Source organism: Dufourea novaeangliae, unplaced genomic scaffold (genome assembly GCF_001272555.1).
Source record: "Dufourea novaeangliae isolate 0120121106 unplaced genomic scaffold, ASM127255v1 scaffold125, whole genome shotgun sequence".
NCBI classification, from domain to species: domain Eukaryota; kingdom Metazoa; phylum Arthropoda; class Insecta; order Hymenoptera; family Halictidae; genus Dufourea; species Dufourea novaeangliae.
This window is the reverse complement of record NW_015374020.1, coordinates 3522853-3537841: the sequence shown is the minus strand read 5'-3', so window position 1 is coordinate 3537841 and position 14989 is coordinate 3522853. Positions and strand designations below refer to the sequence as shown.

The 14989-nt window shown below is 36.9% G+C and overlaps 2 protein-coding genes across 2 annotated transcripts; one reads left to right on the top strand and one right to left on the bottom strand.

Annotated features, from left to right (window-relative positions):
* The first annotated feature begins 64 nt into the window (after positions 1-64).
* On the top strand, positions 65-6158 carry LOC107189034 (rab3 GTPase-activating protein non-catalytic subunit). Its single transcript, XM_015577467.1, has 19 exons — positions 65-149; positions 219-326; positions 482-563; positions 662-788; positions 861-1062; positions 1139-1466; positions 1710-2153; positions 2234-2613; positions 2685-3059; positions 3139-3339; positions 3426-3807; positions 3877-3971; positions 4053-4301; positions 4382-4555; positions 4633-4814; positions 4896-5117; positions 5214-5504; positions 5656-5808; positions 5945-6158. The coding sequence occupies exons 1-19, from the start codon at positions 65-67 to the stop codon at positions 6095-6097; spliced, it is 4233 nt and encodes a 1410-aa protein (XP_015432953.1). The 3' UTR covers positions 6098-6158.
* Positions 6159-6644: 486 nt separating this feature from the next.
* On the bottom strand, positions 6645-13320 carry LOC107189085 (acylphosphatase-2). Its single transcript, XM_015577518.1, has 3 exons — positions 13072-13320; positions 10886-11012; positions 6645-6819 (listed from the first exon to the last, which is right to left on the bottom strand). The coding sequence occupies exons 1-3, from the start codon at positions 13142-13144 to the stop codon at positions 6705-6707; spliced, it is 315 nt and encodes a 104-aa protein (XP_015433004.1). The 5' UTR covers positions 13145-13320; the 3' UTR covers positions 6645-6704.
* Between the last annotated feature and the right edge of the window lie 1669 nt (positions 13321-14989).

Genomic DNA, 14989 nt, shown 5'->3' with positions numbered 1-14989 from the left:
CGTCAAAGTTGAGAGAATTGGAAGCTGTTTCTGAAATAATTATTATTTATGTAATCGATTAGATATGTCTTGTCAGATCAAGGGAATTGCGAATTTGATCAATACAAGCAACATAAAGGAGGTACTTTTTGGTGATTCTACTAGAAGATGTAAGTTATTGTGTCTTTTCTTTTGTCATCTTAAAGGAATGACAAATGTCAATGTTTGGTATTTTTTAGCTCACATCCAGCAGAATGAGCTACCTCTTCAGGATTGTTTTGTGTCGCTTTCATCCACTGGAGATGTACTTGCAATGGCATATAATACAAAGATGATCATATTAATTTGTGCGTATCGCTTCTTATGTTTACACATATGTTCTTTAGTTAATTATATTCTTGATACTTTTATTATAATATATTATTATGAACTGGTTTGATACAAAATATATATAATTTAGTTAGAAACTAAATGAACAATGTATACTGTAATTCCATGTTAGCAAGGTGGGATTCTTTAGAGCCTGATGAAACAAAAAACAAATTTCATATGATATGGTATGGGGAAGTTGCAAAAGATCCAAAGTGAGTTCTGGTTACAATATTGTTATGTCAACTTTGGTACCTTTCTAATTTTAAGAATTTGTTTGAAAATATGTCCATATATTGTAAGTGTTTTTCAGTGAGTGGATAACATGTCTGATCTGTTTGCCTTTATTATCTTTGGGAAAAGCCAGTGGTGGTACTAATCCAGATTGGACATGCATTATAGTTGGTTTCAATACTGGTTTCATCCGGTTTTATACAGAAGTAAGTCTTATTTTGCCTATAAAAATAATTTGTAATTTATCCTATTATATTTTTAATTTGTGTTTTATTCAGACAGGTGCATTATTGTTGGGAGAGCAGTTACACAATGAATCAGTCATAGGATTAAAGTGTCAATCTTTTCGTTCACCTAAACATGCCGGAGATACTGGTTTAGCCGAAGAAGTACATGTAATTTACAATAGTGCTGTGTGCGTGTTACAAGGTTTTCCTTTGTTTTCAACATTACGAGCATGTAGAAATCATTTGGCAAGAGGTACAGAGATAAAATATGCTTAAAAGAAGCTGAAATAATGTGAATTTGATATCTACAACAATGTTTTATTCTACAGTTAAAGCAAACTGCGAGGATCTACCACCAATTACAAATTTATCATATAAGAAGTGGGGCTGTAAAAATCAGGATATTGTAAATGACTCTGAAGTAATTGGCACTACATCTGTAAATAGTTTTGATCATTTAATGACAGCTTCAATATGTGGTGGATATAATGCATCTTACAGATCAAGTGCCCCGCAACATAATTTAGTTATCGCAACTGGTAAAAGGCCATTTGTTGGCTTCCATTATGCGTTAGAAGGTGGTGCAGCCCCGGTGTTGTCTGATGTTGCAATAGCTATGGCCAGCAAACTAGCAAATGCTATTGGAACTGCTGTTCCGTGAGTGTTGCATAATATATTAATGTTATGCATTTAGGGTCAGAAGATATATTACCTGTAAGAGTGCTACTAAAGTACCTAACTTGAAATGTAGTGTAGCAATAACAGTTTTGAAATTCAACTTACTGTATTTCATTGTAAGAAATTATATTTGAAGAATCATGATTATAAATTTTAAATATTTTCCATGTATTTATTTTATAATTGTTACTGTAAATATTCGTGTTATTCTTTCTTTTTTAGTTGGTTGCCGATTAGTTGGGGAAACTCAAAGAATCATGCTTCACCGGAGGTACCAAAAACTAGTGCTCACGAACCAGTTGAGCCAATGACATGTAGATTTGGGTTGAGTGATGTTACGCGAGAGGGTTATTCGGTAGTGTCTAGTCCAAACAAAATGTTGTCGGTGGTATCAGATACGATGGGTAGAGTAATATTAATAGATAATAGACGTGGTATAGCCATAAGAATGTGGAAAGGATATCGTAATGCTCAATGTGGATGGATCGAAGTAGAGGAACAAAGACACTCTGGAATGCACAAAGCAGTTACCAAATTTAAACAAACGTCGCATTTGCGGTCCGCTTTATTTTTAGTTATTTATGCTCCTAAGAAGGGTGTAATAGATATATGGGGTACTCAACAAGGTCCTAAAATTACAACATTCACTGCTAGTAAGCATGGGCGGTGAGTAGCATCATTTTTACTAAATATCTTGTTATTACTGTCTCAGTGTAAAATTGAGTTTTCCCTGTGTTGCCGTGCAGATTACTTTACGTTAATTACGGACTTCTTGGCACGAATGATGCTACGCATCTGTTAAAGAATAAACCCCAGTATTCATGTGTTTTTATGGATCCGTTGGGAGGTTTAAAAGAAATTATTGTGCCATTTCATTTTGCCCTGAGTAGTAAGAATGGGAAAAGAGCACGGGATATACATCTATTAAAAAAATTGAAGACATTCTTACGCGAAGAAGATTTCGACCACGAAAAATTAGTATCAGAAATCCATAGTGTATGTACAGATCTGAAGACTAATGAAATAAAAGTACAAATAATAGAAATGTTGATGATAAATAAAAATATTATACCTGATGCTTTGCTCGCAGCCACAGATTGTTTTATTAAGAAACTGAATGAACAGGGTATATTGTATATTATTATCATACTTTTGTAGAAATGATTGGGAACAGTAACAACAGCTTACATGTTTCAGACAATGAAGAGATGGAACCTACAGCAAAAACACTTTACTTATTAACAACACAGTTACAGCAAGTGATTAAATTTTATAAACACATTCAGTCTCAGTCTGATAGTCCAGGAAACCATAGTCTTTCTAACGACATTGATCTAAATAGTCGGGAATTAGCTTTGATTTTATTAACTTCTGAAAGAGAAGTCCATAGAATTTATAAATTGTCTGATACAATAAATAATTTTAAATCTACAAATTCCAAGGGGGAAACTAAAGTGAAATTTAAAGAAGAGGGAAAAATTTTCTTAGATTTCTTATCCTGTTTTGAGTTTGGAACACCAGGATTGATAAATATAAGAAAAAGCGTGAAAACAGATAAGAAACTTCAAGTCGGTAAGTGACATGACGTTAAAAGTGAACGTAACAATTTACCGTTGTTATAATTAAATGTTTTATTTAATGTGGTTTTTAGCTCGATTAATGTTTGAAGGGTGTATGCATTCAAATGATAGAATCGAAGCTTGGAAAGAAGCTGCTGCGAACAGTAACATTCAGCCTTTTGTCTTGATGGAGTTTGTCTTAATTTACTGGCTCAACAAGAAAAGGGAGTTATGCTTAGGAGTGGAATTCAAACAATTTACACAGCTGTTAAATGTTATTTGTTCAGTAGACAGTAAGATTTAAACTTACTTTTTAATCTCGAAAATATTGTCATCACGAAATTGTCATTTTTGTAACTACATATTTCATAATCTGTAGATGTAGAAGAAATATGCGCCGAAAATAACGAAATATCTTTATGGTGGAAAAACGTTCGAACTATCCTCTCGGATTCTACGAATCCATTTAATGCCCTTACTGCTGCTTTAGCATGTAGAGCAGTTGCTACGTGTCTGGAAAAATATAAAGAAAAGTGTGGTAATAAAACTCAAGAGAATATTGATAATGAAAATAAGGGTAATGGAAACGGGAATGATTCAGTAGAAATAAAGGAAATGAAAGAGCCTGTCCCTAATGCGAAGTTAAACGATGAAATGTATAATTTAACAAGTGAATGGGAAAATGTTACCAAAGATAGTTGCCAGTTTACATTGCTTATTGGAAATCTTGAGGACATTACAATTTTAGACGCTATCGTGAGGTAATCAATAACGGAACATATTGTTAAAGAAAAGGATTACAAAATTCTAATAACCATATGTTGTTTTAGTCAAAAGCTGCTTTCAGATGCCACAACACAATTTTTTCAATTACCATTTGTTAAATTCGACATTTCTTTGGGATCAGTTCTTTTGAAAGGAAAAGGTATTTATTATTTTCGTGTGAAATATTGTACATATAATTACATCATATAATACAAGTTTGCACTTCTGCTATTTTATTAAGGTTCTGTGTCAGAAATTGTTGCGAAATGGATTGTCTCAACGGGTATTGATCCAGTTCAATTAGTGGATATGACAGACATTGAATTTGATCAAGCACAGTTAACAAATAACTGTTTAGGATTAACAAGTGCTACAGATGAAACATGTAATACTGATGCTTCACAGCACGAGGCAGAAAAACCTTCATTAACTTCCGATGAAATTGGAAACGAAGTAAAAGACGATACAACTGCCACTACATGCATTTTAGGTAATATATATCTGTACTTCGATTCTTTTTAAAGTCTACATTTCAACAATTTTCCTTAATGCTATTTAACATATTTTCAGAACGTATTACCTTGTTAAAACGTTATTTTCCATATAGTCTGACAAGTAGTGTTTTATTAGCTAATGTGTGTTGGGAATATGCTATGTCATGGAATAAAGACGTTTCACAGATAAAATCTCTAGAAAGTGCATTATCTGTTTTACGACAAATACCGATGAAGCACATGAGGCATGGCAAGTTATTCAGTAGTTTCATTTTGTAAAAAAGTTTCCCTTATTTTCTACGAAGTAAATGGTTTTTTTTTATTCAGGCGTTTGTTGTTTGTTATGGTCTGTTCATATAAAGAAGAGAATGGAAACTGTTGCAAAACTGATGAATAAACTTGGAAAATTACCGAAAGAGAGATTGTGTATACAGGAAATTGGATTGACCGATACACAGACAGTTATATTTTTACAGAATTGTGTTACATTCTTAGAAATATTCATTGATGTAAGTTTATAATAATGTGACCCACAATTAAAAACAAGCTCATATTATTTAAATAACTATCACGTAACAATTTGATTTTAGTCGGAGGTCCTAGAGGCCGGAGAAAATAGCGTAGTTAAATCAGAAGAATTATGGGAAGGATGCACTTCTGGACCACAACCATTTGCTGCATTAGCTATTTCTCAAGCACCGGCTTGGTACGATCTGCTAATGTTGCATGTACAATTAGCCAATGTTTTGTATATGATGGCGCATTTTAATCTCAAAGTGATAAAACCATTGAACAATTTATTCGAATCTGTGGTAAGACAAACGTTAATGTGTAATGTAGTTCATAAAGATAAAATTTTTCACCGAACAGTAGCGTTTATACGTATTTAATGTTGAACGTGCATGCAGGTGCAGCCATATTTCTTTCAAACTATAACAGATAAAGTGATGCTTACGTGGTATAGAGATGATAAAAGAGACAATGTAAGAACGACATTTTTATGCCGAATAATTGCCGCATCAATGGATTATATTCACCGAGAAACCACCGATGATAAAAGGTTAAGTTCAACGGAAGCCATTCATTGGATGAGCAGATGTCAAATACTAGCCTCTATTTGGAAACTTAACAATGATGGATTGAGGATATATCAAGTTTGTCAATTATATGTGAATGGTTTTGATCAGTTGGCAGAAGAGGTGAGTTAGTAGGTTTTCACGTTCATTCCTTCTTTTGAGTTCTCAATAACAGAAAATAAGAAAAAATCTTACTTGAAAAGTTAGGGAGCTATCAGAAAGATATCTGTAATGAATAATGAATTAATATTTCGTGTTGTTCATTCTTGAATAGGTCGTTACAGCGGTAAATGATGTTGAAGCATTAGCAAAGGATCTGCTGCCAATCGCCGGAAGAAGAATGATGGCCTATCTTTCGCGAACACCTGATCTTCTGCAAGAAGTTTCCCGTATAAGTCCTGTGCTCACAAAATATTTAGAGAGTCTGGTATGCGTTGTGTGTCATAAAATCTATTATTGAATGCTACAACTAAGATATTACAATTGACAATTATTATTTATAATAGGTTATTGAATAACTATTAGTAAGATATATAAGTGACAGCATGATTAATTTCTTTCAGTACGAACTAGAAGTGATTTGTACAAATTGTTCTAACGATGAGACTATCGAGTTGATAAGGCGAGTCTCCAGGCACCTGCCGGAAACGCATCCCGACTATCATCTTGTGCAGCAGATGTTAGACGCGACGTTTATCTACGAGGGTGCAACATGATGTTCAACGAACACTTTAAATAAAATTAGATTATAACGAGGAATATGTTCAATAAATCTGTCTGTGCTTTCATGTTGGTTTTAATTAATTGTACATCACGATATAGTGGTATGTATACATTTTTTCAAGTTCTTTATACATTATTCGAAATAACGCGTGTCGTACAACCGCGAATACGGTTTATGACTTATGTACATTAATATTAATTGTAATGTTAACTGTATATACAATTCTCAATGTAAGGTCTTTTGAAATTTCACAAACGAGACCGTGTGCTCCTCGTGTGAAATTCACAATACACGCTTAGCAAGAATATCAGTTTTATGCAAGACATTATTTACACTGCTACGAAGCCTCTAAGATTAAAACGACGCAGGATTCCTGTTGCTATCCTACATTCAAAATATATAAATATAAATTCTTTTCCGAGGTTTTCGAAGTGTTTGATACTCTAAACGGGGAGCTTTGTTACACGAACAAAACATTCTTAACGAATGGAAGTAGATATTTATAATTCAATTTCTGTAATTTCTAAAATAATATCGGTGTCTTTTAGCCTGTGCCTCCAGGACGAGTCCGGTTGTGATTCAGCGAGACGAGAACTTTATTAAAAACGTATGGCAAATCCTTTGTACTGTAGCCTGCTGATTGCTTCCCAATTCGTGAAGTCACAGTGATCGATTTGGCTACCGGGACTTCCCACGCTCGTCAGCCACTGTGTCCTTAAAGGAACAATTTTAGTTCATTATTACAATTTCCAGTTCATTGTTACCGAATTTCTAAAACATCCCCCAATATACAAGGTGGACCACGAAACACTTTTATTGCATGCTTAAACCATCAGACGTCATAAATAGAACTAAGCAGTCGTTTCTTAATCGTTTATGCGAGTGTATTGCAGCTGATGGATACCATTTTGAATATCGTGGTAATTAAGGTAAATAATATTTTCTTAATGTATCTTTGGTTTCGAAGAAAAAATATTATTTGTTATGATGCTTGCCGAATTCGTCTCATTATCCGCTAAAAGATGGGCATCGAAAATTATAGATTTGTTTATAAAAAACCAAAGGTGATATTGAAGACTCGGGAATAAATATGTTGACAAAAAATTTGGTATAATCACCTTAAAGACCAATTTTCGATCAAACAGTCAGCAGTCGAATAATTTAAGCTGATCACGTTTCGTGGTCCATCCTGTATACCACGAGCTGATAGCGAATTATTCTAGAATCTATTATGAATTTCTGCACAATGTTTAACATCCGCAATTGTAAGACAAACGGGAGGGGGCTGTACGCTTTTGCAAACGTTCGTCGTTTCCACGCATCGAAATCACTGTTCCGTCGTTTTCGTGTGTCCTTAAACGCGGAACCCTGAATGGACCACGAATCGGGGTCAGCGAAATGATTAATTGGGGCCACATTGTACGTACGTTGTTTCTCCGCCAATCGATGTAGCGATGCGCAAAATTTATCACTCGCCAAATAACAAACGGTTAAGCCTGTGTGCGCGTTAGAGTTGTCTGTCTCATCGACGGCCGCGACATCGGTCTCACATGCTACGTAATTATAATTAGCGGCTAATCAGACCGAGTTCAGATATTTTAAGCGGGTCTCTATCGAAGTAGGATCTTTAAAGTCGATCAGCTGTCCCGTGACAACAATACCGACAAGCTACCGACCTGTCTGCAATCGGTTTTATCGTTCGACAAATTCGATTTCGGATTTTTCCCTGAAACCCGCGCCATTGTCGGTCAAAGAATCTTGTGATTACTATGGTTCGTGTATGTCATATCGTCATATTTATATATATATGTGGTTTATATTATTATTTTTATAAATTATTTCGCGTAACATCATTTGACATGACAATTTTCGAAAGACGTATCATGGTGTCGATGCTTCGACTGAGAACTTATTGAAGCGACCTTCTAAGGTGAAACGGTTTCGCGCGATGAACAGGTGTTCTCGACGAAAATGGAAAATTCTAAAACGATAACAATAAAATAAAATGCAAAGTTCGCAAGAAAATCTTACGTAATGGTTCGTCTGAACGCGATTTGAATAGTGTCGATTATTAATCTCGTGTCAACACGTTTCTTCTTATGGTAACTTGGACCATTGTATGATGAACTAAATTTCTTAAGACGTTAATATTTAGATGCATAAATGTTAATTAAAAAGTAACCCCTTTATTTATATTTCTGTAATCACGTCACCTGTACGCACATATTGTTATTATATAATTTCTGTGATCCTAAAAGCATTACGAGTTAAATCAATAAAACATATTACAAATTTCATCTGAAAATTCAAGAATTTCATGACCGTTCGATCGATGTTATGTTATTTTAACAGTTTAACGTTACTCGAGGTACAAATCGACCATAATTTCGCTTAAACGTCACACGAAAAAATAAATATAAATACGAAGAAGCGGTGGATTCGAACCACGAAGCTGTCAATCGGTACGATTTCCGTTTTGGGGGTAAGCCAGAAACCGATGTTCTGTCCTCGACCGATCTATTTTCTTTAACTTCAGGTTCACGAACGGACGCGAATCCGACCGCGAAACCAGCCTGCTCTCGTGGGACGTTGTTCCCTAATTATCGTGCAAGCGGTTTATATTTATTCGTGCAACCGCCGTGTTCTCGTCCGATGAGAAATGTAATTCGTCTTTCACGAGCGGTGTTTCTTCTTCTAAAAGTACATAGAGGGTGAGTCGCCTGATTCTACCACCTTGAATCACTTGTAAATTGTTTGTTGTATAATAAAAATACTGTAAACAATAGACATAAGAGGGGCTTACAATATAATAATTAGTCTTTCGTTATTTTGCTTTTTCATCGAGATACGAAGCCTAAATAGCACATGAGACCTTGAAGACGGCTTAAAGGCGCCTTAGATCCGTATACCTTAATATTAGGTGTAAGTAATCCACTATTTCTTTTTAATAAATTAGTAATAATTTCAAAACATCTTTCCACCCTTGTCTTCTTTCAAAACGGCGGTGGACATTGAAAAACGAGGATAAATAGTATTGAAACAGCATAGGCTTCTGATTTCCTCGAAAGTAAGTATTGAATCTGACTGAAGTCGGATTACTTATTGGTACACCTAATAATTTTTTTACTGAACGTTCAATAATTTTCTTCGAATTGTAGGGTTAAATGTTTCGCGTTATGTTTGAAGATACGTCAAGGTGACCTTCGTATCTCGATAAAAGAACAAAATAATAAAAAAAACTGATACTGTCTGCCATCCCCCTTGATTCTATACAACTTTCGTTTCAAACTATATAATAAACAACTTAGAAATATTTGAAGGTTGTACAGACTTAGGTGACTAATCCTCTTTATGGATCAGTAGGTCTGGCTTACATCTCGAAATAACGATTACGCCTTTGCTCATCGTCTGTTTTCATTCTGTTTACGGTGTACCTATTTTTCCTAGTGGAATTAGTCCGTCTATCCGTGTAATCGTCCATGCCACGCGGCTACGTGGCTGTCGGAAACGTGTTCGTGGTAATTCGGCGATAACTTGCGAAGGAACGAGACGACGCGCTACGGCGCCATTATTTCATTAGGATCATTATTAAAGTCAGGCCCAACTGGCTAATGGCGGTCAGTCGGCAATTTGCGGCTAAGGTCACGCGATTTTTAAGGGAGCAGCGAATTCGTATACGAGCGAGAACAAGCGACGCGGATTCACGGAACGGAGGAAGACACGAATAGAGGAAAGGATCTATCGTCTTGAACGCGAGTGATTCACCGTTGGAAATAAGTCTTTTCGATATTCTCCAGATCGATATAACGACGGAAAATCGTTGAATCGGTCCAGAGATCAAAGGATGCATCCAAAGGTTTCCGGAAATTGAGCGAAAAGAATAGCCTCTATTAACTACACGCATATATTTCCAACGAACTATGATTTAATAAAATATGTCTGGCTACGTACGGCCATTTTCACTGTGGCGGTCAATGCGTTAATATGACCCTTGTGCCATTAAACGGACGGCTGTTTGGATTGTGATATCCCTTAATAGTTTGGTTAAGTAAAGGGTTAATAATAATAGGGAAGAATTACTCTTACAAGGGAAGGACCCAAACTGTCCGACTTCGATTTTCACAAGGTTTTGTAAGATGATAGTATACAGGTTCCTAATGATACATTTGGAATATTAGATGTACTATGAATATAAGTCAAACTTATCGAAGTATGTATAAGGTTGTTTGGCAGATAAATCAGAGGTACTTGGATCAATCCCCGTTCACCAAAACATCTTTTTCGTTTTACTTTGCCAACGCAACTTCGATAATTTTGTTTTACATTCATACTATACCTCGAAGGTTCGAAACTTTAATTATTTGTATCTTTAATCGTTTGAAATCGGACAATTTCGGTCGTTCCCTTGTTAGCGACCGTTTGAAAAGATCATCGATGATCTCAACGCAGGCTTCTCGATCGATACATCAAATTTGGAAATCTGGAGGTGTTAATATCATCGAGCTTGTGCTTCAAGTCTACCGATAAATAGTGTACTGTCAAGGGCGGCTGAGAAGCAGCAACGATCGATCCTCGTTCTCGCGATCTTCCTTTTCGTCGTTTGTTCTCCGGAACGGAACTGGAACGGCAAGGTGCCCGTGCAAATTTGCCTTGGTTTATCTGTTTCTCGGTAATCAGAGGCAGATAAAATTTCAATAAAAATGAACTTTCACGCTGTTTGCCGATCGGCGCCCGGCGGCTCGCGAGGAGAACGGCGACAAACGGATCCGGGGAGACTCACATCTGATCGACGAGCGCGCGTGGCCCTTGCATTTTTCCAAGAATCGTGCCGGATTTGCTGTTCTTCACCCACCCGCAGATTCCCAGCTGCTGGGATATGTCTCTCACGTATTTTGGAAAGTAGACACCTGGAAAGAAATTAAATTACGATCAACGATCGTGCGGCTTTGATATTTCCATTTCATGGAGTGGTCGCGTACGATCGTTCTCTCTTTTGTATTGTAAGAGCAGAGAACAAGTATGGACGATCAAAACTAACGAAGTGAAATAGAAAGAACATTGATGTATCGTGAAGTCTGTTTTGCATGGTTGTCAATTCTAACAAGATTATAAAGTGCGTTCTAACGATCCTTTCGCTTGGTAAAGATGGCTTAACCCTTCAACTTCCAGTGTTGCAGCGATGCAACATTCATTTTAACTTTTGTTAGCAAGGATCCGTGGTGTGAAGTAGATATCAATGTTTTCAGTTGAGAAATTCAAGTATTCCCTCCAAAAATAAATAAGAAATACAGGTCGGTTTAATAACGATATTTTTGACTTTAAAATAACAAGATACAACATATATAGTAAATTATAAGTATTATATAAAGTAGTTCAATTTACAAATTCCATTATAAATGTACAATTTTAAAATTTTAAACGATTGTTTAACTTCTAGAAGACGGGCAACTTATTTTTAGGCCCTAGAGGGTTTGCTTATTTTTCGTACCATGAGACTATAACAAATATATAAAAGTTTTACCTAGAAAATCTTAAAAAGTCATGAAACAATCTGTCTGACCTCTAAAGGTTAACGAATCATAGAAGAAATGAAGGTCTGTATGTACCTGTATATAATTGTATAAATATAAAGAATAACGAATAATGGGTTTGTTTACTCGATTAATTATAAGCTGGTGTCAAGTCACGAATTGGAAGTTTTCTGGTGAAATAACGTAACGAACGCGTTCTAGACTCCACGTGGACTGTTGCTGTCACCGTATTTCTCGTTGATTGAGTCGATCGCGGTTCGGATGTTGTTCCGAATTCGAAGTCAACGGAGCAATGGTCGCGTGGCAGACATCAAATGAATGACGATGCAATTATACTGCTCAAGACTTATTGTCGGATAATTACAAAATCACTGTTCTGCTACGGTGAACAATACTCCGACCCGTTTAAGGAACTTTTCGAACGAAGTAAGAATCTCGGAACGGTTCGTCATTGCCCGTGAATTCCACTTTAAACTCTGACACACGATCATTTCCGGACACGACGAACGATTTCTTTGGAACGGCGCGATATTCGAATAATGAACTAAATTGCACCGTGTCTTGATCCACGATGACACAGCTGACCGTGCCACGAGAAACCTGTCAAGTCATCGTCGCAACCACTTTGCTTCCTCGAAGGCGTGATGAGATCATACTCTTTAGGAAAAGATCCTGATTATCCTGAGACAACAAGACTGTTTTCAGGTGAAGTAGATCTTCACGCTTTCAGTTGAGAAATTCAAGTATATCATTGGAAAATAAATGAAAAAGCAAAAAGGTTAGGGTTAATATCGATATTTTCGACTTCAAAATAATACGATACGATATATATTTTAGTCTCATAATTTTGAAATAATGATTTAAGGAACGTTAAAGGGTTAAATACATACGATTGTCTGTGAGTTACGGTGAATGCAGCAGTAAATGAACACGTATCAGTGAATGTACATATTATATAAAAACGAGTAAATTAAGTTATTAAAATAAGCAAATAATTAAATATTGAGAAAATCAATTACTTAATTTACTCGCCATTTCTAGAAACGTTTGTTTACTTAATATTGTTCATTCACTGGTGAAATCTGCAATTATATTTTTCAATTAATTACATTTCTCCGATTTTTCAAATTGAAATCTTATATATTTAAAAAAAAAACGTGTGTAGATTTAAGAAAATCTAATTTTCACGTGCCAAATATTTCTCAATATTATTATCCTTTAAAACGTGACTGTGATAGTTACAAAATCTCTTAAGTGTTCATTCATTCGTGCGTTTATCCTAGTTCTAGAAAACAAAAACAATCCAGTTGCGTGGTGACGAGCGAAAGGGTTTTTCAATGCACACATACATACACGAGGTGACACCACACAACATACGAATTAGATCGAAACACCGTACGACCTTTCAAGGCCGACGTAAAGCTGCAACCCTTACCCTGCACCTTGCCGAACACCTCGAACTCAACGGAAACTAACGGTTCGTTCCGGAGGGGATCGTCCGCCGCCATTTCTACCACGGTCAGGTGGGGAAGAAGTGTGGTGGTCACCTTACAAGCACCGCTTCGTGAACCCGTGGAAGTCCGAAACGCTCCGGGAACGCGAGATCAGCATAGACAGGCTCTTTGGCTTCGACTCGTTCTGGTACACTTCCGAACGGCCACTTCTCCACCTTTCCCCGCGATACGACCCGTCGTCGACTGATTCTGAACACATTGCACCACGGGCGTCGCGACGCCTCAAATAGATCCCCCCACCAATCGACTGAGAGAACAATCCAATTGCGATCGATCGAGTATCGATCAGGGCTACCTCCCCCTCCCTTCGTCCAACCGTGGATCCGACCCTTTACCAAAGTATTTTTAAATTCGCCCTTCGTTTGTCGATCGTGATCTAATCGGTACCGACCTCCTCGTACGTCTGCGTTCCGTCATCGATGAAAACAATACATATATTTTCAGAGGTGAATAAAAGAAGGAATCTTGGAATCAAATATGACTGGTGGCCTGTGGCAATCTATCCTTTTCAGTTCAATGGAAGTATTATATCGATTCATATCACCGACATTTCCCGTGACCTCAACCTAAAAATTCTTAGTCATAAACTCGTAACGACGTTGCTGTAGGGTTGATGTGTCATGGCCAGATGTTCCAGGTAATCAAATGGACGATCGGAAAGTTTGGATGAAACTCGAGCAAACACCAGTCAAGGTAACGATTACTTCCTTATCTTTTTCTTTTTTATTTCAATCAATGTTCCGTGTTAAAAGTCGCATACACGAGCGTATAAATATATGTATACACATGGTATATGTATATATTATTGCTCCTGTTACATGAAACACCCTGTACATCTATCTCATTCGATACGCCAAGAGGGGTTGAGGGGATGGAGACAATTGTCGAGGGTTTCGCCACGATCGGTGCGACGGGTCGGCGGACAATTTTGACTAGGTTCGATCTCTATCGGGCCTGTTCACACGTTCAAATAATTTTCGCAAACTCACATGTGCGTGCAAATTTTCGCAAATGAACCGAGTCGTTGTATTCTACATAATTGAGGCCCGTTTACACGTTCAACTAATTTCCGCTAATTATCTCGTAGAATTATACGCGTTTTATCTATTTTCCAGATTTACAGGCTAGGCGGTTTTCGATTAAGCAGTGTATCGTATGCTTTCTTAAAATTCAAACTATTCATGAAAATGAATACAAATTAATATCTGCTCGGATAAATGTAAATGCACTATAGTAATCCTCGATGAGCGTTCGAGGGCTCCTCAGCACTGACAAGGACAGGTCTTCAAGTGTACCGTCAATTTTTTAACGAGCTTTAACACATCGATAGAACTTGTAATTCTGAAGTAAATGATATTTGTTTCAGCCGCATATGGCCATTAGTTTATGAAATATTTAATATGTAGTGCCGAGGAGCCATCGAACACTCATCGAGGATTTATTGTAGTTAGTTTGCACGAATTACTCGGAATATATAAGTTTCCGTTCAAACGATTATGCTTGCATAAATTGTGAATGCACAAGTCCAGTTTGTACGCATTACTTGGGGGGGGGGGGGGGTGTGTCTATGTAGGTACATATGCAACGTCGCCGGGCACGCTTCCGGTCCCGCGGGCCCTTGCGCGGATTGTCCATTGTGAAAATATTAAATGTAGGCCAGGAGGGCGTCCGCTCATCCGTCGAACTTAACTCCACTTCCCATCGATGCGCCAGCCCGTCCATTGTCCCGTCATTATTCCAGTTAATTAATTATTAGTACGCGCATGACGTCGTAATTGATGGACAAGAGCGAAATCCGCGGGGTGTACAGGATGCGGGGGAGAAGGTTATAACCCATTT